Genomic DNA, 27,772 nt, shown 5'->3' with positions numbered 1-27,772 from the left:
GAAATCTCACCAATTGTTTCATGAAACCTCACCAGTTGTTTCATTAAACTTCATGAAAATCGCCAGTTGATTCACTAAATCTCACCAATTGTTTCACGAAACCTCACCAGTTGTTTAACGAAAACTCACCAGTTGTTTCACGAAACCTCATCAGTTGTTTAACGAAAACTCACCAGTTGTTTCATGAAACCTCATCAGTTGTTTAACGAAAACTCACCAGTTGTTTCACGAAACCTCACCAGTTGTTTCATTGTTCCACGTATGGTGTTTTATTGAAGCAAAATATCCAAAATAAGTAGCAATAACAGCGAATTTAAGGGGTTTTCACAGCAACATAAAGAAGGGATGAAGACAAAGATTAAATATGATGCATAAAATACTCAAATCACTAGGGAAAAAAAACGTTGTGTAATTATGGCATCAAAAAAGCTAAAATTCATGTTTGTCACTAAAGTATCTTTGTGTAGAATTTTACATGAAAACAACTTTATCTTTGCATATAAAGATATAAAGATCATAAATATGATGATAGAAGCATAATAAAAAATAAAAATAATTTTATTTTCACTTTACACAGACTCTTAATTAATGTTTTTGTATATTATTTACTTGTTAAATAAAAACTGTATTTACAATTATGTTTACATTTATTTTAAATACTTGCTTGAAGGAAAGTTTTTTTTTTTAACTTGAAATGAAAGTTCAATGATGTCATAACACTTCATATTTAATCCAATTAAGTCATTTTTACTTACAAACAAAAAAGAAAATTCATGGTTGTTTGTTTGTTATTTAAATATTTATTCCTTCAGTGTAATAGTTCGATATATTTGACGTATAGAATACTTTACACAAATAGATTAGACGATTATTTAAACAAAACAACTATATATAGAATCACGTTATATTCTAGATAATAATAATATAATAATATAATATAATTTAATAATAATATAATAATGTTAATAGAAAAATATTAATATAAGCCAAAGGAACTATTAAGAGTAAATAAATGTAAATGTTTGCTGCTTTATTACGAAATAATTGTTTAAAAAGTGAATAATTTGGTATATAAAAAAGTAGAAAATAACTTAAAAGTATTATTAACGCAAAGTATTATTAAAAGTGTTTATTATGAACCTGTTGTGTAATCACAGCTGAAGAAGAAAAAAACACGATCTTTATTTCCACTCGATCGAACAACGCCTTAAAACCTCCATTAAAATAATTCCCATCAAATTCCAAACCCTTCACAGGTGAACTCCCTTCTGACACAGACGTGCTCGCACACGCACGAGCACTCCTGCTCCAGGGAGGAGCGCGAGCGCGAGTCCAGACCTGCTCACACGCACGGATCAGCGGAGATTACGCGCGCGTGCACGCGCTTAATAAACACACACGCGCGTGGAAAGAATGGACTTCCAAGGATCTCACAGGAATGTTCTTGTCATCATCCGCAGAAGAATCTTCTTAAAGAAACACGTTAAATCTATTGATCCCTGCGAGGAATTGATAGGAAATAATCTCTTAATCTGACACCACTGTGACGTCACAGGAGGTTCAATCTGGAATATTTCAACATGTTCTCGATATAAACCTGTTTATTTTCAATATGGATTTGACTTGTTTGTCTCATGGAAACAAATATCACAATATTTTATTTTAATTGTATTATCTGGGACTCTGACGTTCAAATACTCGCATACAACAGCGCCATCAAGTGGATGTATCGAGATACTACAAACGCTTTATATTTTCACAACATGGGTTTTTGTTGGATGGAAATAAAACTGTGATATTTTGATGTCAAATCATTTTTGCTCACTTAAAGTTGAATATGAATGTGTGTTTTCTTAAACGAAAAATATCATTAATTTAATTATTTATTTGTATTATTTATTTATTAAAATTCAAAAACGGTTTTCCAGAGACAGAAAATCGACAAAATATTAACACATGTAACTTTTATCCATATAATTAGTTCCTTGTTTTATCCTTTATTAATTGTTTCATTCTTTGCTGTTTATTCTCCTTACAGGGTCCCAGCTACTTCGGGCTAGAGGCGGAGAACTACCTGAACAGGTCCTGCTTTCAACGTGATCATAAACCTTCTGGACAGCAGGTGGCAGTAATGCACCGGAAATACACTACAGGAAAAACTATTTCTTCAAAAATATCTTTTAATTTTAATCAAATTATTGATTTTTTTTTTAAGCCAAGATAAACAAATAATGAGCGTCTTATCAACATTTTCTTCATCTACAAATAGATAAAAAAAAATGTTTTTCGAATTTCATTTGCGAGATGAAAAACGATATTTAAAGTTTCAAATGGATTAAATTCGATTATTAATGAATAACATTTGTTTAATAAAATAATCATATCATTTTTGTGTATCTGTTGCTGTTGATAGAAAACTGTTTTGGTGAACAAATTTAAATATATTTAAAAATAAAACACAAATTTAAATTCTTGTGTTTTTATTTATATAATAGTCATATACAAGTCCAAAGGAACTATTATCATTGACAGTGACGTCAATAAATATAAATATTTGCTGATTTATTACGAAATAATTGTTTAAAAAGTGATTAATTTGGTGTCTTAAAAGCATAAAATAAGTTATAAGTATTATTAACACTATAAGAAAGACATTTTTAAGCATCATTCTTTCCTAATAAAAGATTTATTATATTTATTATGAAACTATTCTGTAACTCGCGCTGAAGCAAAAGGTCAAAATACACATCTTTATTTCAACAACAACGCCTAAACACCTCCATTAAAATAATTTCCAACAAATTCCAAACATTTAAAAAAAGCCAAAGTATTTTATTATTTGTGTTTTTTTTAAAGTTATACTAAATACAGGTCTGTTAATAAAAATTATAAATACAATAATTAAAATAAATTAAAATTATTTAAATTTAATTTTTTAATAAATGCAGAAAGCCACAAATATTTAGGAATATTTTACTTTCCCCACTATCAATATTTACTGAAAATATCTCTATTTTTATTTGATTTTATCGAGACAAACAACAAACTAATTCACCCCAGAGAGATAAAAAATAATAGATCCTGAGGAACAATCATCTTAAATCACACCTGGCTTGAGGTTAATAAACGTTCAAGTCCATCCATTTCCTGTTTACAATTAGTGTGAAGATTGAAAACACACCAGGACTAACATCAAGAGTCTTGAGGGAAAGTCTTTGCAAAAATGAAAATGTAAACAGAATCATTTAGTTCTAATAAACGAAGGGCAGAACCTTCTCTTCCAAACAATTTAAATCTGAATTTCCTCCCCAGGGTTGAACCGACGGAGCCGTAAATTACATCCTCCCCCCGCCGAGAGTCTGGAACACCTTCGTAAAAAACACCAGCAATCATCGGCATCTCCATCATCATCATCACCCCGAGTCCTGGTCTCTCATCACATTGAGGTGGGTGTGTGGTGAGGGGGGGGGGGGGGGTTCCCTTTGTCTAAAATAATGAACCTCCATGTTTCCTGCGGCGGCGTCAGACACTCGTTTATCTCCACTAAGTGATGTGAGACACTGTGGAGAATGAAGTCATTAGAACGTCGGGATAATTAAAACTGTCCCACTTTGACTCGTGACCGCCGGCGCCGGGCGACACCAGGCGAGACGTCGGGTCGGATTTGTGCCAAAATAATTTAACCAAAAAAAGAAACAAAAAGAACAAAAGAACAGATTTTTTTTGTTATTTTTAAATATGTTTTTTTTTCCTTTTTACAAATTGAGTGACAGGTTCGGTGAGTCTTGTCAAGAGAAGTTGTCGTCGGGTCAGAGTCGTTTAAGAGCCTCATGTTGTTTATGATAATTAACAGCAGGGGGCGAGAGAGGGGGTGAGGTGGGAGGTCGGGGGGAGAGAAGTTTTGGGGAGAACCACAAGGGGCCGATGAGGACGGAGGGAGAAGAAAACAAAGAAGATGAAGGTCGATGAAGGACGAACGGAGAGAGGAACTAATACTTCAAATAACTATAGAAACAATGGACGAACTAATACCATCTGGATCCACAAATCATTTGAAGATTGTCTGAGATGACTAAAATTGACTTCAAATAAACAAGTGACTTGTTTGGCCCTCATGAGGTCAAACTAGTGGAGGTCGTTCACCTTGACCCAGAGACAACAAAAGGAATACCACAAACACATTTGTTTTCAGGGCCTTCAGACACCTTGACCCTGAGACAACACAAGGGATACCACACAAACATTTGTCTTCAAGCCTGTGGGTCACCTTGACCCAGAAACAACACAAGAGATACCACAAAGACATTTTTCTTCAAGCCTTTGGGTCACCTTGACCCAGAAACAACACAAGGGATACCACAAACACATTTGTTTTCAAGCCAACGGGTCACTTTGACCCAGAAACAACCCAAGGGATACCACAAACACATTTGTTTTCAGGCCTTCCGGTCACCTTGACCCAGAGACAGCACAAGGTATAGAACAAACTCATTTTTTTTGAAGCCAACGGGTCACCTTGACCCAGAGACAACACAAGGGTTAAGTGTATAAATAAAGAAACTAATCACGGAATTCTGTTTCTGGGAATTCGTCCCCAAACATCTGGTTGATGTTTTTCTTCCATCAGAACCAATATTCAAAACTGTCTGTCATCATCAAAACATGGAAAATTGGAAAATAATTCAACGTTCAAAGTGCGACGAGTGGAATAATCGATGCTTTTCTTCTTCTCCTGTAACGTTCCAATGGAATCTCGAGCCTCCGTTCGGACAAGAATCTAACGCTCCATTTCTCTCCGACTCAAAGCGGCACAATGGAGTCACGAGGTCCGAGTCTGGACCCTAGTCCGACCCGTCTGGTGAGAGAGACCCGAGTCCACTGACACGCATCCAGAACCCCCGGCCCCGGGAAGCGTCGGCGGGGCCTGATAATGGAAGTGACAAGCCAAGGATCTGGTGCCGTGGCCCGGGATTCACGACGCCGAGTGATATGAGATCAGACGTGAGATTAATTACGAAGACGCTCCATCACTCGCAGCTGTCCACCTGCATCCTCACGCCTCGGGGCGCACACACCTCCTCACATACGGTGCTCGCATCTGTTCCATCGCCACGGAAACATCTTCTTCTTCTACACTTTAATGTTGTACACGTTCAGCACTGTATCGTCTGCATAGAGAGACACTCGTGGACGTCTTTTGACGGGAAATGTTGCCGAAAACTGATGTTTAATCAGAAATAAATGATGAAATAGTATTTTTATTTAAATAAAGGTTTCTTTTTTTTAATCGGCGATAGGTTTAATGCTGGTATTATATTCACGGAACGACCTTGAAGCGAAAACAGTAAAAATTAATCATTTATTATTAGTGTTTCACTCGTTTTCAATCGTTTATTTTTGGGAAACACTTGAATTAAACTTGACGTGTCAAGAGTCGTAATGTTACCTCAGAGAAAATACTATCTTCTTTAAAAAAAAAAAACACTTTCATGGGATAATAATCAATAGAAACAGAAATTATAAATTATATTAATCAAGTGAGTATAGCTGCCACTGACAATTGTGTATTCATTTAAAATCTGTTATGTTGAGGTATCAAGTATTTGGTGCCATCAAAAAATTAAACATTTGATGATATGAATGAATCATAACTCATTATAATTATATATATATATATTTTTTATAAGTATTTAATCAAGTAAATACTGTATATATGTTTCGGGAGCAGTACTTGGAACCAGTTCTGGCAAAAACAGCAGTAATTATTATGGTTTTAGTTTGGCATTTTCCCTGAAGAAGTTTTTTGTCGTAAACAAAAGTATTTAATGTCTTAAAAAATATATAGTTATGTTGGTGATTGTTAAGTAAATTTTGGGTAGAATTTTTTTTTTTAATCCTTAATAATTTTTTCGGAAACACAGGTTTTCAATCGTCATCAGATGCACTTTCTTTAAAAAGATTTTAAATTTTGATTCATCAAAATAAATCATGATTAATCAAAATAACTCGAGATTAATCAAAATGTATAAAGATTGATCAAAATTAGTCGTTATTATTCAATTTTTTGACATTATTTGAGATTAATCAAATTTATTCGCGATTAATCAAAATTACTCAAGATTAACCACATTACTCAAGATTATTCAAAATGATTTGAGGTGAATCAAAATTACTCAAGATTAATCAAAATTACTCAAGATTAATCAAAATGACTCGAGATTAATCAAAATTACTCAAGATTAACCACATTACTCAAGATTATTCAAAATTATTCGAGGTGAATCAAAATTATTCGAGATTAATCAAAATTACTCAAGATTAATCAAAATTACTCGAGATTAATCAAAATTACTCAAGATTAATCAAAATTACTCAAGATTATTCAAAATGATTTGAGGTGAATCAAAATTACTCAAGATTAATCAAAATTACTCAAGATTAATCAAAATTACTCAAGATTAATCAAAATGACTCGAGATTAACCACATTACTCAAGATTAACCACATTACTCAAGATTATTCAAAATTATTCGAGGTGAATCAAAATTATTCGAGATTAATCAAAATTACTCAAGATTAATCAAAATTACTCGAGATTAATCAAAATTACTCAAGATTAATCAAAATTACTCAAGATTATTCAAAATGATTTGAGGTGAATCAAAATTACTCAAGATTAATCAAAATTACTCAAGATTAATCAAAATTACTCAAGATTAATCAAAATGACTCGAGATTAACCACATTACTCAAGATTATTCAAAATTATTCGAGGTGAATCAAAATTATTCGAGATTAATCAAAATTACTCAAGATTAATCAAAATTACTCGAGATTAATCAAAATTACTCAAGATTAATCAAAATTACTCAAGATTATTCAAAATTATTTGAGGTGAATCAAAATTACTCAAGATTAATCAAAATTACTCAAGATTAATCAAAATGACTCGAGATTAATCAAAATTACTCAAGATTAATCAAAATTATTCGAGGTGAATCAAAATTATTCGAGATTAATCAAAATTACTCAAGATTAATCAAAATTACTCGAGATTAACCACATTACTCAAGAATAATCAAAATTCCTCAAGATCAATAAAAATTACTCGAGATTAACCACATTACTCTAGATTATTCAAAATTATTCGAGGTGAATCAAAATTATTCGAGATTAATCAAAATTACTCAAGATTAATCAAAATTACTCAAAATTAACCACATTACTGTAGATTATTCAAAACTATTCCAGATTGATAAAAAAAAATTCGATATTAATCAAAATGATTTGAGATAATCAAAGTATGAATTGAATTAATCGCGATTAATCTCAGCCCTGGACTATGAGTAAATCATAACATAGTGAGCCAGATGTTTAAAAACCTCCTCCAGACAAACTCCGTCACGTTCACTTCGCAGCATCAACACGTCTAGATGAGGTTCGGCCGTCAATCAATATCTTGTTTTCCATTTGATCGAGTTTCATCCGGAGTTAACAACGTGAGAAGTGAAGTCGACACAGCGATGATCTCACACTTCAAACCGAAGAACGATCTGTTTTGTTTCAACATCTCCTGGTGTGTCTGAGTCTCACCTTGTGTCCGGTGGTCCCTGGGAACCCCTTCTTCTCTGGACCCGCAGGACTCTGCAGGACCAGCTGGGCTCCCTCCTCCAGACTCTCGTCCACCGTCAGCCCCGAGACCTCGTCCAGGATGTCCTCTGCGTTGCAGACAAAGTCAGAATATTTTAAACATTAAAGGAAGTTCCCATTAAAATTCATTTTGCCGCGCGAGTGTCAGACGAGGCTGTAGTTTCTCAGGAATACAAATGTTGTCCTTGTGTTGATGAAGCAGGTCAGAGACGCTCAGACGGATCCATGAATAACCAGAAGGTTTTTCACCTTCTTCATACGAAGACCATCTGTGTGTCAGGAGTACTTTTTCTGCTGCACGACATTTACCTGAAGCTACTTTACAAATACTTTTCTAAACCCTTGATCCTTACGAGTAAATGATGATGAACAACACGCCTTAGGATAGAGGTTTACAAAAGTATATCAGCTCCATCAAAATATTAGTTTATTTAAGATTTCAGGTTCAAGGTTTGAGTTTTTTTTCTGATTAAATGTTGCAGGTTTTTTTTTACGATGGAATTATTTTAAAGAATATAAATATATATATATATATATATATATATATATATATATATATATATATATATACATTTTTTTAATAATAATATTTAAAAAATTCGAATATTTTCAAATTAATTATTTTCCTACACAGTTCCATATCCTAATTCCAAAATATACATACATTTTATAGGTCATTTTTTGTTGTTTTTTTATTCATAGCCTTTTAAACTCATATATTACACGTTTAATTTTGAATTTAAAAGGCTACACATAAAAAATATATTTAATATTGTATGAATTATTTGAATTAGAATATTGAAAACTATGAGTAAGAAAAATAATTCCTTCAGAAAATATTTGTAGTATTTTTAATTCAATATAAACATTTTTGCACTATTACACCAACATTTTTATATTGAATTTAAAAGGCTATAAAATAAAAACTACTGAATAAAAAGTATATATTTTTGAATTATTAGAAATAAAATATCAAACTCTATGTGTAAAAAAAGTAATTGATTTAGAAAATATTTGTAGCCTTTTTATTTCAATATAAACATTTTGGCACTATTTTCCCAAAAATGTTATATTCCATTTAAAAGGATACTAATTTAAAAAAATATTCAATTAAATTATATGTATTTTTTAATCATTGGAAATATAATATCAAACTCTTTCTTAATTTAAATGTATTTAATTCGAAAAACAAAAACAATATACAAATGAATAAAATGCATTATTCAATAAAAACAAATTCAACATTTGAAAACAAATGTTTAAATTAATTTAAAAAAAAATCTAAGTCTCATTATATCAAAAGTCAAATCCAACCAAATCAACCCCAAAAACCCCCAAAGTTTTGCGACAACTCTGCTCCACGAGGTAGTTTCCAATCTTTGTAAAAACAAAACACGATCATCCGACGTTAGCTCACCTTGGCTGACGGAGAAAATGTCGACGGACGTGTTCTGGTCGCCGTCCGAGCGTCGCGGGGGCAGCGGACACAGGACCATGGGGTCCAGCTGTGGCAGAGTGCTGAGGCTCAAGGTCAACGCCTGGTTCATGAACGCTGACCTCATGTCCTCCATCTGAAGGTCGGACGCGGGTTTGCTGTTCAGCAGCATGATCTCGTCGCCGGCTCGCATTCCTGCAAGAAAAACAAGATTATTTATTTCGTAGAAATGTTGTTTATTGACAAGAATCTGGTGATTCAGTCCATATCATGATACAGGGACAACAATACGATGATTGTGTAGTAACAAGTATATATGTGAAGTATTTTTGAGTACTTGACTCTGGTGTTGTAGTATTTACAGACCACATGACTCTTGACGAAGTCGTAACTGCTTTCATTTGTTTTCAAACCAAAATATGTCCAAACATCAGCTTTAAAAGCTGCTGGAGTCACTGTATCCTCTCGTCCTCAGTCATCACCGCATTTCACGGTTGCTTAAGCTGCGGAGCACGTAACAACTGCGGACATCTAGCGGCTGAAGTTTAATTGCAACACGAAAATGAACAAACACTATCAATACTCATGTTAACTGAAAGTTAAAAAAATATATTATTAAAGTATTGTGGAAATAAATATTGCGATAATTAAGTGTATCGATATTTCCTCGCACCTATATTCAAGAGTCGGATGAATTACATCAGGGGCCATTTTGTTTTACTGCGCTTAAAACTTACTTGTTAGCTTGACGGCTATGTAGTATTTTGAACTAATTTTGAATCAGATTTCAAGGTTAAAATAAAATAAATATATACTGTTTAGTATTCTCAATGACACAGACTCGTTTTTTTACCAGGTGGTCTACTTCTACTATCAGTGGAGGGTGTAATGACTGTTGCCATCTAGCGGCTGGAAGTTCAATTGCAACACAAAAACAACGTTAGTTTTGGTTTAAAAAAAAATTAATTTTTCTTTTTTTCTTATGATAATAATAAAATATAAATTGAAAGCTCAGTTATTGTCGGGATCTCGTGGGATATTATTGTTCATTTAGTTGCGGAGGACGTAACGACTGCCGCCATCTAGTGGCCGGAAGTTTAATGGCAAAACAAAACTGAACGAACGCTGTGAATATTAACATGTTATTGCAAATTAAAAAAAAAAAAAAAAATCTACACATTTTATTTTATACACACTTCACTGAAATATAAACTATAAACACTATAATAAAATATATATTATTTGAAAGCCAATTATATATTTATATATTTATATATATATATATTTGTAAATATGATAAAATGAATATAAAAAAAATATTAAAATATAAATACAATTTAATAAATATATTCAAAAATAAATAGATGCATAACTAAAAATAAACTATATGTTGTATATATTTTCATTTAAAATAGTTTTATGGTTACTAGATATTAATATATATATTATTTTAATCCATTCACAGCTCTTTAATATCCATATAGTATCACGGAATCAAAATGTTCTTCCACCTCCAGCCATTACCATCGTTCTCGTCTCATCTCGTGTCACAAATTGTGTTATTACTTCAAGTCGACAACCGCACGACCATCGTCTCACACACACCCACACACCCACACACCCACCCACACACACACACACACACACGCCACCACTGAAGCGCGGCTGTTAATTGAGAACGGCGAGTCAATCAGCGAACCAATTAGCAGCTAACCGCGCCGAATAAACCCGATGCCTTGTGACAGCTGCCGCCTCAGACGACGACGTCAGGTTTCACCGAGAAGATCCATCTTTTTTACCCAGAACGCACCACAAAAGAGGCTTCGTTCTCGTAGCCCTCGGTTATGACCCAGTTGTCTGGGATGTCGGCAGGAGTATTAAAAGAGAGAGAGATAACCCTCTGGCCCGGCTCTGTGTGAAGCAGTGTGTGAGCGGAGGGAGAAAAAAAAGGAAAAAAAGGGGGGATTACAGTGGGAAAGAGAGAGAAAAACCCCTCCAGGGCTCCTCGTCGATGTTCTGGTTCCTCCTTCTATTCTCCTCACGTTCACATTAAGGTTTTCTTCAAGACCTGCCGACACTCATCCGTGAGCTTTTGTGTGTTTTCGCCTCGACGGATTATTTGTTGTTTTGAAAACACAAACATTTTACGAGCCGCGTCCTCCGGGGGGCGACGGATTCCTGCTAAGCTAGCAGCTTTTTTAGATTGCTACACCGGCTCCGGACGACCTTGGCGAGGGGGACCCCGAGGGGCCAGAACGCTGACTCGTCTTCTCCAGGTTTGTCTTCTTTCTCTTTACGTTACGACCGGCGGACCCTGAACCGACGAACAGGATTTACATTCACTGAACCTGCTTCCCTGAACTAACATAATAATCCATCATCGTGAATAACGATGGCTAAGGAAACTGAGGAAACATGAGCTTCTATTTTTGGCGGGGGGAGAAAGTAGAGCACAGACCACCTGTTAAGGTGCTATAAGTCAGGGGCCACATTATTTACTGTGACTGTTGTAAGGGGCTTCAAGTCTCTACAAAGAAGGACCCAACCATTAAAAAAGCTTTTATTCAATTTACTTCAGGAGAAAAGTCCTAAAAAACAAACTATATAATAATTTATCGGGGGGAGAAAGTAGAGCACAGACCACCTGTAAAGGTACTAAGCCAGGGGCCACATGATTTACTGTGACTGTTGTTAGGGGCTTCAAGCCACTAGAAAGAAGGACCCAAACATTAAAAAAAATGTCTTCAATTAACTTCATGGGAAAAGGTCCTAAAACAAACTATATTCTATTTTTGCTGGGGAGAAAGTAGAGCACAGACCACCTGTAAAGGTACTAAGCCAGGGGCCACATTATTTACTGTGACTGTTGTTAGGGGCTTCGAGCCACTAGACAGAAGGACCCAACCATTAAAAAAAATGTCTTCAATTTACTTCATGGGGAAAAAGTCCTAAAACAAACTATATTCTATTTTGGCGGGGGGAGAAAGTAGAGCACAGACCACCTGTAAAGGTGCGATAAGTCGGGGGCCACATTATTTACTGTTGTAAGGGGCTTCAAGCCGCTAGAAAGAAGGACCCAACCATTAAAAAAACATTTCTTCAATTTACCCCAGGGAAAAAGTCCTAAAACAAACTATATTCTATTTTGGCCGAGGGAGAAAGTAGAGCACAGACCACCTGTAAAGCTGCTAAGTCAGGGGTGGGAAAATAGGAGCCACATTATGTAGTGTGACTGTAGTTAGGGGCTTCGAGCCACAGGAAAGAAAGAAACCAATATAATAGATGTTTTTTCAAATCATTTCTTCAATTTATTTCAGGACAGAAGTCCTAAAACAAACTACATCATACATTTTTGCGGGGGGAGAAAGTAGAGCACATACCACCTGTAAAGAAGGTGCAATAAGTCACGGGTATTTACTGTGGCTGTTGTTAGGTGCTTCAAGCTAATAGAAAGAAGGAAACAAGCACTAAAAAAGCGAAATAAGATAAATTTAAAAAAAATAAAAATATGATGAATCTTTTATTTTTTAACAATTAAGTTTGTATTAATTCGAGATAAAATTTTATCCTCACAAAAAGGAGAACTAAAGAAAGGAGGGGAGATATAGGAAAAAGTCCTGAAACAAACAATCTATTCATGCAGGGGAGAAAGTAGAGCACAGACCACCTGTAAAGTCAGGGACGGGAAATGTAACTCTAGGGGCCTCATTATATACAGTAAACTGTTAATGTTGTAACACAAGAACATAAAAAGCGTAAATAAGCTACATTTTTTAATAATAAAAAAGTCAGACATTATACTAGTTTTAAATACTGTACTTTTACTGACACAACTTGTTTTCTTTTTAAAGCGAAAAGTCATACCAGATACAAGATCGTCCAACCCAACGACCCGTTGATAAACCGCTACGTTCAGCTGAGAAAAAATGAAAATCCTTGTGGTAACCATCGAGCGTGGAAATAGATTTTCTTGACAACTTTACCGTTGACCTTTTTTTACTCATATATTTTAATTATAAGCACTTAATATTTGGTTCGGTCGCATCGTGAGAGTCATATGAGTGTCGGGAGATCGGCTTGAAATGACACTGATTTGTATGGCTATTAACTGCTGCTGCTCATGTGCTATGCTATGATTAGAACGAGGAAAAACACCTAAAACAAGATTTTTATAAAACTGGCCACAACCACCTTTTCAGCTTCAGTCAAATTGTTGCTAGATAAATTCATAGAAAACTGAACTGAATTTTAGCCGTGAACTGTTCAAAATGTGTGGTGTTATTCCGCTTTACGCTGGATATTATAGAGTCATGAGTTAGCTCGTCACTTTTCTTGCGAACTGTACCTTTAGCCGCGGCTAATCCACCCGGTTTGACTTCCGTAACGTGAAGCTGTTGCGTTCCTTCCTCGTCTAGAACTTCAACAGAGAATCCTAAAAAAAAGCAAAACCAAAAGGAAGTCAGAATCCAAAACCATTTCCTTGATATCGAAACACTCACCATAACCGACGCCGCAGGTCTCGGCCTTGTCGAAGCGGATCACCTTGGTAGCTCTGGGGCAGATCTCGATCTCCTTGTACAGCTGAAATAAAATAAAAAAACGTCAGAAAAAGAGTCGGCGTCGATGCTGTTGTTTGTCGTCTCGCGGCGAAGGTCGGCGTCACGCCTCTCGACGCGGATCGGATTGATTCATGTTTTATTCAAGACCCTTAACCGGGCAATTTCACGTGAAGGTCGGCGGGTCAACCTCAAGGTCGCGGCTGTGAAACGAGTGGAGGATCGTGACCCGACGGTGGCGGACGCAGCTGCGAGGGCGAAGCAACAGACGGAGGGAGGAGAGCGGCGGAATAATCACGGAAAAAGAAAAAAAGAGTCGTGGATGAAAGTCGCTCAAATGCATGGCTGATCAAAGAGGGAAGAACGACGGAGGGATTTAGTCGCTTGATGTGAAATAACAGAAGCTTTTTTTTTATGTGTTTGTGTTTGTGTCGACTTTGGCTCGTTGTTTGTACGCGAGTGAGTCGCTTCACGCGTGACATTCATCACGGAATCAATGGAGATGCACATGAAACATGTCTATATTCAAATGAATAAATAAAAAAGACGTGATTCCTCGCGGGGAAACCACGAAATCAAAAGAAAATGAAGAAAATCTATGTAAAGAAAAAACATCAATTAAGTCTCCAGATAGAATAATAATTATTAACATAATTCAAAACAATCAGATGTTTATTTATGACATGATTGTTACAGAAGCTCAACCAATTATGTCTATTTAACGTGAAGATAATTATGTTTATTTAATATATTTGCTTTTTAAACAAAGTACACAAAAGGGTTTTGTGTGAAATCTTTATTATATATACATTATTTATGTCAAATATAACATTTTTGACTACAATATTTGTTTGAGTGATTTATTTGCATGTTTTTGATGTAAATGCTTTTGTATTTAGATTCTCACAAAACACAACAAAAGATTATTGTACTATTTTTATTTATTTAAGGTATGTTAATTCTATTCTATGGTAATCTTTGTGTTATTTTTTTTAATATATGTTCTTTATATTTGAACTTTGTCATCCCTTGTGTTTTGATTCAACAATTCAAGTATAAAATCACATGATTTATGCTTAAAATGTTATGTTACAAACCTTTTACAAATAATAATAGATTATTTTAATTTAAAAAAAATGCATTTCGATTTGTTCAGCATAATACTGTGTTTTTGTGAGGAAAAGCTTGGTCTTTTTAATGTATTTATTATCTTACGATTTAAATTATCGTCGTAAGCACATTTTAAAGTGTTTTTATTCAACAATTTAAATATAAAATCACATGATTTATACTTTAAATGTTATGTTACAAACCTTTTTACAAATAATAACGAATTATCTTAAAAGATAAAAATGATTATATTTTGATTCACTTGGTATAATATCGTGTTTTTGTGAAGAAAACTTTTTTTTTAAAACGTAATTATCATCATAAGCACATTTGTTGTGTTATTTGACCATAAAACGAAAAATACATGTTTTTTTAATGCATAAAATGTAATGTGATGAATAAACTGTTGCTTTTTAAGTGTATTAGGAACCAAAACAGCACTTTCTTAACTAGATTTTGGAGTTACAACGATATTAGATGCTGAACTATATCAGTACGCAGCACAAATATAGTTCATAATAAAAAAAAAAGAAGTGATTTTTAATAAAAGTAAATTCAACGTTTCTCACCAGTTCAGAGATGTCGTCTTCAGGTTTAGGAACGTAGAGAAGCACCTGATTGTCCATCCAGACCTTCAGGCGCAGGTAGTGGCAGCTCGGGTCCACTTTATGGCTCTGAAAACATCATTGTTTGAATAAAAACTACATTTTTTTTCCCATAATGTGCTCAAACACACACACATGAAAAGGCAGCCCTTCCTATTATCTCAGCACAAACGTCTTTTCTTCATCGTCACATGGATTTCAAGGAAACCATGCATGAAATACACAATTATGGGCATGTATGTAACACACCAGGGGCATAAATCAGTCGCTCCAGTTGCTGCTGACATGTTGATGACATGCTGGAAATGCCCACACACACGCACACACACACACACACACACACATACACACACACATATGTCGCTCAAGCACATATCAACAGAGACTTAAGTGGAACGTATACGTATCGTTCTACTCTGGTTTGCCAGTGAAAAAGTGCAATTAGTGGAGATGACGTGACTGTCATGAAAATGATGTATGTGTGTGTGTGTGTGTGTGTGGGTGTGTGTGTGTGTGTGTGTGTGTGTGTGTGTGTGTGTGTGTGTGTGTGTGTGTGTGTGTGTGTGTGTGTGTGTGTGTGTGTGTGTGGGTGTGTGTGTGTGTGTGTGTGTGTGTGTGTGTGTGTCCACGTCTTTATGACATTCCTACGACTAGACTGTGTTGTAAAATCATGTTGTGAATATGACGAGAACATGCATGACTTTCCTGAGCTGTCAATCAACTAGAAATAGAAGGAATTTATGAGCATTTTATTTATGCTTGTTATTTATCATTGTTTCCATCCATCCATCTATTTATGTTTCCATACATCCATCCATCTATTAATGTTTCCATACATCTATCTATTTATGTTTCCATACATCCATCTATTTATGTTTCCATACATCCATCTATTTATGTTTCCATACATCTATCTATTTATGTTTCCATACATCCATCTATTTATGTTTCCATACATCCATCTATTTATGTTTCCATACATTCATCCATCTATTAATGTTTCCATCCATCCATCTATTTATGTTTCCATACATCCATCTATTTATGTTTCCATACATCCATCCATCTATTTATGTTTCCATACATCCATCCATCTATTTATGTTTCCATCCATCCATCTATTTATGTTTCCATACATCCATCTATTTATGTTTCCATCCATCCATCTATTTATGTTTCCATCCATCCATCTATTTATGTTTCCATACATCCATCCATCTATTTATGTTTCCATCCATCCATCTATTTATGTTTCCATACATCCATCCATCTATTTATGTTTCCATCCATCCATCTATTTAAGTTTCCATACATCCATCTATTTATGTTTCCATCCATCCATCTATTTATGTTTCCATCCATCCATCTATTTATGTTTCCATACATCCATCCATCTATTTATGTTTCCATCCATCCATCTATTTATGTTTCCATACATCCATCTATTTATGTTTCCATACATCCATCTATTTATGTTTCCATCCATCCATCTATTTATGTTTCCATCCATCCATCTATTTATGTTTCCATACATCCATCTATTTATGTTTCCATACATCCATCCATCAATTAATGTTTCCATCCATCCATCTATTTATGTTTCCATACATCCATCCATCTATTTATGTTTCCATCCATCCATCTATTTATGTTTACATACATCCATCTATTTATGTTTCCATACATCTATCTATTTATGTTTCCATACATCCATCTATTTATGTTTCCATACATCCATCTATTTATGTTTCCATACATCCATCCATCTATTAATGTTTCCATCCATCCATCTATTTATGTTTCCATACATCCATCCATCTATTTATGTTTCCATCCATCCATCTATTTATGTTTCCATACATCCATCTATTTATGTTTCCATCCATCCATCTATTTATGTTTCCATCCATCCATCTATTTATGTTTCCATACATCCATCCATCTATTTATGTTTCCATCCATCCATCTATTTATGTTTCCATACATCCATCCATCTATTTATGTTTCCATCCATCCATCTATTTAAGTTTCCATACATCCATCTATTTATGTTTCCATCCATCCATCTATTTATGTTTCCATCCATCCATCTATTTATGTTTCCATACATCCATCCATCTATTTATGTTTCCATCCATCCATCTATTTATGTTTCCATACATCCATCTATTTATGTTTCCATACATCCATCTATTTATGTTTCCATCCATCCATCTATTTATGTTTCCATACATCCATCTATTTATGTTTCCATACATCCATCTATTTATGTTTCCATACATCCATCCATCAATTAATGTTTCCATCCATCCATCTATTTATGTTTCCATACATCCATCCATCTATTTATGTTTCCATACATCCATCCATCAATTAATGTTTCCATCCATCCATCTATTTATGTTTCCATACATCCATCTATTTATGTTTCCATACATCTATCTATTTATGTTTCCATACATCCATCTATTTATGTTTCCATACATCCATCTATTTATGTTTCCATACATCTATCTATTTATGTTTCCATACATCCATCTATTTATGTTTCCATACATCCATCTATTTATGTTTCCATACATTCATCCATCTATTAATGTTTCCATCCATCCATCTATTTATGTTTCCATACATCCATCTATTTATGTTTCCATACATCCATCCATCTATTAATGTTTCCATCCATCCATCTATTTATGTTTCCATACATCCATCCATCTATTTATGTTTCCATCCATCCATCTATTTATGTTTCCATACATCCATCTATTTATGTTTCCATCCATCCATCTATTTATGTTTTCATCCATCCATCTATTTATGTTTCCATACATCCATCCATCTATTTATGTTTCCATCCATCCATCTATTTATGTTTCCATACATCCATCCATCTATTTATGTTTCCATCCATCCATCTATTTAAGTTTCCATACATCCATCTATTTATGTTTCCATCCATCCATCTATATATGTTTCCATCCATCCATCTATTTATGTTTCCATACATCCATCCATCTATTTATGTTTCCATCCATCCATCTATTTATGTTTCCATACATCCATCTATTTATGTTTCCATACATCCATCTATTTATGTTTCCATCCATCCATCTATTTATGTTTCCATCCATCCATCTATTTATGTTTCCATACATCCATCTATTTATGTTTCCATACATCCATCCATCAATTAATGTTTCCATCCATCCATCTATTTATGTTTCCATACATCCATCCATCTATTTATGTTTCCATCAATCTATCTATGTTTCCATACATCCATCTATTTATGTTTACATACATCCATCTATTTATGTTTCCATACATCCATCCATCTATTTATGTTTCCATCAATCTATCTATGTTTCCATACATCCATCTATTTATGTTTACATACATCCATCTATTTATGTTTCCATACATCCATCCATCTATTTATGTTTCCATCAATCTATCTATGTTTCCATACATCCATCTATTTATGTTTCCAAACATCCATCCATCTATTTATGTTTCCATACATCCATCTATTTATGTTTCCATACATCCATCTATTTATGTTTCCAAACATCCATCCATCTATTTATGTTTCCATACATCCATCTATTTATGTTTCCATACATCCATCTATTTATGTTTCCATCCATCCATCTATTTATGTTTCCATACATCCATCCATCTATTTATGTTTCCATACATCCATCTATTTATGTTTCCATACATCCATCCATCTATTTATGTTTCCATCAATCTATCTATGTTTCCATACATCCATCCATCAATTTATGTTTCCATCAATCTATCTATGTTTCCATACATCCATCTATTTATGTTTACATACATCCATCTATTTATGTTTCCATACATCCATCCATCTATTTATGTTTCCATCAATCTATCTATGTTTCCATACATCCATCCATCTATTTATGTTTCCATACATCCATCTATTTATGTTTCCATACATCCATCCATCTATTTATGTTTCCATACATCCATCTATTTATGTTTCCATACATCCATCCATCTATTTATGTTTCCATACATCCATCTATTTATGTTTCCATACATCCATCCATCTATTTATGTTTCCATACATCCATCTATTTATGTTTCCATACATCCATCCATCTATTTATGTTTCCATCAATCTATCTATGTTTCCATACATCCATCCATCTATTTATGTTTCCATCAATCTATCTATGTTTCCATACATACATCTATTTATGTTTCCATACATCCATCCATCTATTTATGTTTCCATACATCCATCTATTTATGTTTCCATCCATCTACTTATGTTTCCATACATCCATCTATTTATGTTTCCATACATCCATCCATCTATTTATGTTTCCATACATCCATCTATTTATGTTTCCATACATCCATCCATCTATTTATGTTTCCATCAATCTATCTATGTTTCCATACATCCATCCATCTATTTATGTTTCCATCAATCTATCTATGTTTCCATACATACATCTATTTATGTTTCCATACATCCATCCATCTATTTATGTTTCCATACATCCATCTATTTATGTTTCCATACATCCATCTATTTATGTTTCCATACATCCATCTACTTATGTTTCCATACATCTATCTATGTTTCCATACATCCATCTATTTATGTTTCCATGCATCCATCTATTTATGTTTCCATACATCCATCTATTTATGTTTCCATACATCCATCTATTTATGTTTCCATACATCCATCCATCTATTTATGTTTCCATCAATCTATCTATGTTTCCATACATCCATCTATTTATGTTTCCATACATCCATCTATTTATGTTTCCATACATCCATCCATCTATTTATGTTTCCATACATCTATCTATGTTTCCATACATCCATCCATCTATTTATGTTTCCATACATCTATCTATGTTTCCATCCATCCATCTATTTATGTTTCCATCCATCCATCTATATATGTTTCCATCCATCCATCTATTTATGTTTCCATACATCCATCCATCTATTTATGTTTCCATCCATCCATCTATTTATGTTTCCATACATCCATCTATTTATGTTTCCATACATCCATCTATTTATGTTTCCATCCATCCATCTATTTATGTTTCCATCCATCCATCTATTTATGTTTCCATACATCCATCTATTTATGTTTCCATACATCCATCCATCAATTAATGTTTCCATCCATCCATCTATTTATGTTTCCATACATCCATCCATCTATTTATGTTTCCATCAATCTATCTATGTTTCCATACATCCATCTATTTATGTTTACATACATCCATCTATTTATGTTTCCATACATCCATCCATCTATTTATGTTTCCATCAATCTATCTATGTTTCTATACATCCATCTATTTATGTTTACATACATCCATCTATTTATGTTTCCATACATCCATCCATCTATTTATGTTTCCATCAATCTATCTATGTTTCCATACATCCATCTATTTATGTTTCCAAACATCCATCCATCTATTTATGTTTCCATACATCCATCTATTTATGTTTCCAAACATCCATCCATCTATTTATGTTTCCATACATCCATCTATTTATGTTTCCATACATCCATCTATTTATGTTTCCATCCATCCATCTATTTATGTTTCCATACATCCATCCATCTATTTATGTTTCCATACATCCATCTATTTATGTTTCCATACATCCATCCATCTATTTATGTTTCCATCAATCTATCTATGTTTCCATACATCCATCCATCAATTTATGTTTCCATCAATCTATCTATGTTTCCATACATCCATCTATTTATGTTTACATACATCCATCTATTTATGTTTCCATACATCCATCCATCTATTTATGTTTCCATCAATCTATCTATGTTTCCATACATCCATCCATCTATTTATGTTTCCATACATCCATCTATTTATGTTTCCATACATCCATCCATCTATTTATGTTTCCATACATCCATCTATTTATGTTTCCATACATCCATCCATCTATTTATGTTTCCATACATCCATCTATTTATGTTTCCATACATCCATCCATCTATTTATGTTTCCATACATCCATCTATTTATGTTTCCATACATCCATCCATCTATTTATGTTTCCATCAATCTATCTATGTTTCCATACATCCATCCATCTATTTATGTTTCCATCAATCTATCTATGTTTCCATACATACATCTATTTATGTTTCCATACATCCATCCATCTATTTATGTTTCCATACATCCATCTATTTATGTTTCCATCCATCTACTTATGTTTCCATACATCCATCTATTTATGTTTCCATACATCCATCCATCTATTTATGTTTCCATACATCCATCTATTTATGTTTCCATACATCCATCCATCTATTTATGTTTCCATCAATCTATCTATGTTTCCATACATCCATCCATCTATTTATGTTTCCATCAATCTATCTATGTTTCCATACATACATCTATTTATGTTTCCATACATCCATCCATCTATTTATGTTTCCATACATCCATCTATTTATGTTGTCATCCATCTACTTATGTTTCCATACATCTATCTATGTTTCCATACATCCATCTATTTATGTTTCCATGCATCCATCTATTTATGTTTCCATACATCCATCTATTTATGTTTCCATACATCCATCTATTTATGTTTCCATACATCCATCCATCTATTTATGTTTCCATCAATCTATCTATGTTTCCATACATCCATCTATTTATGTTTCCATACATCCATCTATTTATGTTTCCATACATCCATCCATCTATTTATGTTTCCATACATCTATCTATGTTTCCATACATCCATCCATCTATTTATGTTTCCATACATCTATCTATTTATGTTTCCATCCATCTATTTATGTTTCCATACATCCATCTATTTATGTTTCCATACATCTATCTATGTTTCCATACATCCATCCATGTTTCCATACATCCATCCATCTATTTATGTTTCCATACATCTATCTATGTTTCCATACATCCATCTATTTATGTTTCCATATATCTATCTATGTTTCCATACATCCATCCATGTTTCCATACATCCATCCATCTATTTATGTTTCCATACATCTATCTATGTTTCCGTACATCCATCTATTTATGTTTCCATACATCTATCTATGTTTCCATACATCCATCCATGTTTCCATACATCCATCCATCTATTTATGTTTCCATACATCTATCTATGTTTCAATACATCCATCTATTTATGTTTCCATACATCCATCTATTTATGTTTCCATACATCCATCTATTTATGTTTCCATACATCTATCTATGTTTCCATACATCCATCTATTTATGTTTCCATACATCCATCCACGTTTCCATACATCCATCCATCTATTTATGTTTCCATCAATCTATCTATGTTTCCATACATCCATCTATTTATGTTTCCATACATATATCTATGTTTCCATACATCCATCCATGTTTCCATACATCCATCCATCTATTTATGTTTCCATACATCTATCTATGTTTCCATACATCCATCCATGTTTCCATACATCCATTCATCTATTTATGTTTCCATACATCTATCTATGTTTCCATACATCCATCTATTTATGTTTCCATACATCTATCTATGTTTCCATACATCCATCTATCTATGTTTCCATACATCCATCTATTTATGTTTCCATACATCTATCTATGTTTCCATACATCCATCCATGTTTCCATACATCCATCCATCTATTTATGTTTCCATACATCTATCTATGTTTCCATACATCCATCTATTTATGTTTCCATACATCTATCTATGTTTCCATACATCCATCTATCTATGTTTCCATACATCCATTTATTTATGTTTCCATACATCTATCTATGTTTCCATACATCCATCTATTTATGTTTCCATACATCTATCTATGTTTCCATACATCCATCTATTTATGTTTCCATACATCTATCTATGTTTCCATACATCCATCCATCTATTTATGTTTCCATACATTCATTTATTTATGTTTCCATACATCTATCTATGTTTCCATACATCCATCCATCTATTTATGTTTCCATACATTCATTTATTTATGTTTCCATACATCTATCTATGTTTCCATACATCCATCTATTTATGTTTCCATACATCTATCTATGTTTCCATACATGCATCTATTTATGTTTCCATACATCTATCTATGTTTCCATACATCCATCCCTCTATTTATGTTTCCATACATTCATCCCTCTATTTATGTTTCCATCCATCTATCTATGTTTCCATACGTCCATCTATTTATGTTTCCATACATCTATCTATGTTTCCATACATCCATCTATTTATGTTTCCATACATCTATCTATGTTTCCATACATCCATCTATTTATGTTTCCATACATCTATCTATGTTTCCATACATCCATCTATTTATGTTTCCATACATCTATCTATGTTTCCATACATGCATCTATTTATGTTTCCATACATCTATCTATGTTTCCATACATCCATCCCTCTATTTATGTTTCCATACATTCATCCCTCTATTTATGTTTCCATCCATCTATCTATGTTTCCATACGTCCATCTATTTATGTTTCCATACATCTATCTATGTTTCCATACATCCATCCATCTATTTATGTTTCCATACATCCATTTATTTATGTTTCCATACATCTATCTATGTTTCCATACATCCATCTATTTATGTTTCCATACATCTATCTATGTTTCCATACATCCATCCCTCTATTCATGTTTCCATACATTCATCCCTCTATTTATGTTTCCATCCATCTATCTATGTTTCCATCAATCTATCTATGTTTCCATACATCCATCCATCTATTTATGTTTCCATCAATCTATCTATGTTTCCATACATCCATCCATCTATCGATGTTACCATACATCCATCCATCTATCTATGTTTCCATCCATCTAATTATGTTTAATCCATCCATCCATCCATCCATCCATCTATATATGTTTCCATACATCGATCCATCTATTTATTTTTCCATCCATCTATATATGTTTCATCCATCCATCCATCCATCCATCCATCCATCCATCCATCCATCCATCCATCCATCCATCCATCCATCCATCCATCCATCCGGAAACATCCAGGACGGAGCGTTATAGAAGGTCCTTCATCCCAACTGGTGTCAGGATATTTAACTCTCTACTTTAAATATCCTGATGCTAATCCGTAGCGTGTTTTTCTTCTTGTGTGCTTTTTATTTTATTTTTTTTTCCGTTTTTTATTTCTATTTTATGTTATTTTTTATTCTATTTTATTTTGTTAATAGTGTCAATTTCTAATTTTGTAAATAATTTGTATATTTTTAAGATCGTTTTTATTTTATTTTGTATTATCTCTTGTACTATTTCTTTCTCCTTGCACTTTATTTTCTTCCAACTGCGCTGTTGTGAAAGTGTGTTTCCCCTCTGGGGATGAATAAAGCCTTTCTATTCTATTCTATCATCCATCCATCCATCCATCCATCCATCCATCCATCCATCCATCCATCCATCCATCCATCCATCCATCCATCCATGCATCCATCCATCCATCCATCCATCCATCCTTTCAACAATCTAATGTTTAACTGTTAAATATATTCATTAATTAACATTATTCATTAATTGTTCCTAATAGTTATTTCTATTTGATGCAGAAATCTTTATACATCCCATCATTTTAAATATTTTTAATGTCAAACAGTTTTAATGTCAAGAATTCAAAGCAGCTCAATGACAATGAAACGTGAGAATCCAAATGAAACTAAATGTCAACATGAAGGAAGCTCCTGCAGCCGAGGGACCCACCTGACATATGGAGCCCAGGACCTCCGGCGCCGTCTCTCCGGGCTGAACGATGGCCAGGACCGGCTGATTGTTGGGGAGACAAACCCAGGATGGAGTCAGATGTTCCGGAACCCAGATCTCGGTCTCCACGGTCTGGTGAGGAAGACTCTTCTCCGAGGCAGATTTATCCTTCTGGAAGATAAAAACAAACAATAGTTTCATGTCCTGAGCTCAGCAGATGGTGGAGATGATACCATGAAGATCTGATTACAACGTCATTTATTGAGCAGCTCTTAACTAGTGTGGTGTCTGCTCACACGCGTGTGTTCGCTTGGATCTTCACGAGGACATTCTTTGACCTCTGAGCCCGTCACCATGACCTCCGACAATCTGTCAGTGCCATCGGCCTCTTCTTTCCCTCGTCCGTCTGCTGGACCTCACAGCGTCTGACATCTTATCTGCTGCTATCAGGTGACGGCGTTTGTGTTTGTACTTTCACTGCCTTTATTCAATCATTGCCAGTCCAATGGAATCATCATTCCATCAAAGTCCTCGTCCAGCTGCTCACCCTGACCCTACACTTCATGATGAAAGAAAATGTCCAAATACTTAAATATCAAAACATTTATTTGTGTTTAACATCTTCTTTTAAGGTTTATATTTCAATTAAGTGAGTATAAATGTTTGTTTTTATTTACCATTTATATGAAAATATTAAAAAGTGTTTGTTCTTTTTTGTGTTGCAATTAAACTTCCGACCACTAGATTACAGCAGTTATCATGTCCTTCGCAGCAAGCTCCTTGCGATGACTGAGGACGAGAGGATACAGTGACCCCAGCAGCTTTTAAAGCTGATATTTGGACATATTTTGGTTTGAAAACAAATGAAAGCAGTTATGACTTCGTCAAGAGTCATGTGGTCTGTAAATACTACAACACCAGAGTCAAGAACTCCACAATACTACAAATATATACTTGCTACTACAGTACCACAATACACTGTATTGTTGACCTTTTATCGTGATAATTATCGCCAGATACTAGATCGTACATATACATATTTGGAAACCTTCATAGGACTCTGGGAAAATAAATTTAGGCCCAGCAAAACTATTTTAGATCTAGGTTAACAAACTTGAAATGCTAGAAGTTACAAGATTTCGGTGATAACTGAGGACCTGAGGATACAGTAACTCCAGCAGCTTTTAAAGCTGATGTTTGGAGGTATTTTTGTTTGAAAAGAAATGAAAGCAATTACGACTTTGTCAAGAATTATGTGGTCTGTAAATACTACAACACCAGAGTCAAGTACTCGACAATACTACACATATATCCTTGTAACTACACTATCAGATGGTTTGCTCTAAAATACTATTAATTTAGAGACTTATAAAGATGTTTAAAATACAGAAACTAATAACAAAAAGATCAAATTAAAAAGATTTCACTGTTAATATGCCATGACGTAAAAACAATCTTATATATATTAAATTATATTATTATATAAATACAGTATATAATATTATATTTTTGTAATTACTCATTCTATATATAATTTTCTATTTATTAAATATTGTATAAAAGCACGGAAAAGAAGAAAAAATAATAATAAAAAAAATAAATACAGAATCCAATAGTCAGATAAATCTCTCAAACATTTTAAATAAATAAAAATAAGTAAAAAAAATAATTTAGTTAGGAAAAAGTGTCAAAAAAAGATGCGGACCATAAGTTCAAAGTAGTAAATAAACATATATTACTTTGTAAATATTGTATAGTATTGTTTGTTGAAAGTATTTACTTACAAAGAGTATTTACAAAAAGGACAGAATAAAAGAAGCAACAAAATGTTACATATATAAAAAATAAATGAATTACAAAAATAAAAACTAATTTAAATGTGTTTTTTAATCAAAAACGTTGTTATTACGATCAGTTCTTATAGTTTTACTCACATCAGAGTATCATAGTATTGTCAATAACCGACGGCTGAGTTAGAAAACAGTCGTTTATCTGCTCGAAAAGAAAACAAAAGGATAAAAATACACACTAAACAACACACCCAGGAGGTCAGAACTTCTTCCTCCCCCCCTGGAGCCCAGAACCTCCACCATCTGTCTCCCCACCTGCCTCCTCCAGGATGCCTTTGCTGCAGGGATGAAGCCGAGGGTCTCACCTGACTCGTCCCACAACCCAGCGCCTCTCGGCGTCTGGATCCAGAGACGCGTCTGCAGACGTTCGCGTGGGTGGAAGAGAATCTGATGCTTCGCAGTCGGACTGTGTTCACGCCGTCGACTCCTTCAGACGGAGGCTCGTCCTCAGATGGAGGCTCGTCCTCAGATGGAGGCTCGTCCTCAGATGGAGGCTCGTCCTCAGATGGAGGCTCGTCCTCAGATGGAGGCTCGTCCTCAGATGGAGGCTCGTCCTCAGATGGAGGCTCGTCCTCAGATGGAGGCTCGTCCTCAGATGGAGGCTCGTCCTCAGATGGAGGCTCGTCCTCAGATGGAGGCTCGTCCTCAGATGGAGGCTCGTCCTCAGATGGAGGCTCGTCCTCAGATGGAGGCTCGTCCTCAGATGGAGGCTCTTCCTCAGATCGAGGCTCGTCTTCACTTTCATCTGCG

The 27,772-nt window shown here is 34.1% G+C and overlaps 1 protein-coding gene across 3 annotated transcripts in view; it reads right to left on the bottom strand.

The window, feature by feature from the left end:
• The window catches only part of tiam1a (TIAM Rac1 associated GEF 1a), a 95,554-nt gene that overhangs the window by 17,840 nt on the left and 49,942 nt on the right, over positions 1-27,772 (bottom strand). For all 3 annotated transcript variants that reach the window (XM_087807944.1, XM_087807946.1, XM_087807945.1), the window contains exons 12-17: positions 25,173-25,343; positions 15,321-15,425; positions 13,585-13,666; positions 13,431-13,517; positions 9,068-9,280; positions 7,594-7,718 (exon numbers count right to left, since the gene is read on the bottom strand). In XM_087807944.1, the coding sequence (XP_087664070.1) occupies positions 7,594-7,718; positions 9,068-9,280; positions 13,431-13,517; positions 13,585-13,666; positions 15,321-15,425; positions 25,173-25,343 (783 nt within the window). The remainder of the gene's footprint in view (positions 1-7,593; positions 7,719-9,067; positions 9,281-13,430; positions 13,518-13,584; positions 13,667-15,320; positions 15,426-25,172; positions 25,344-27,772) is intronic.

The sequence above is a fragment of the Callionymus lyra genome, chromosome 14, assembly GCF_982586985.1.
Source record: "Callionymus lyra chromosome 14, fCalLyr1.hap1.1, whole genome shotgun sequence".
Taxonomy (NCBI): domain Eukaryota; kingdom Metazoa; phylum Chordata; class Actinopteri; order Syngnathiformes; family Callionymidae; genus Callionymus; species Callionymus lyra.
Note: the sequence above shows the minus strand (reverse complement) of the source record. Positions and strands in the feature narration are given on the sequence as shown.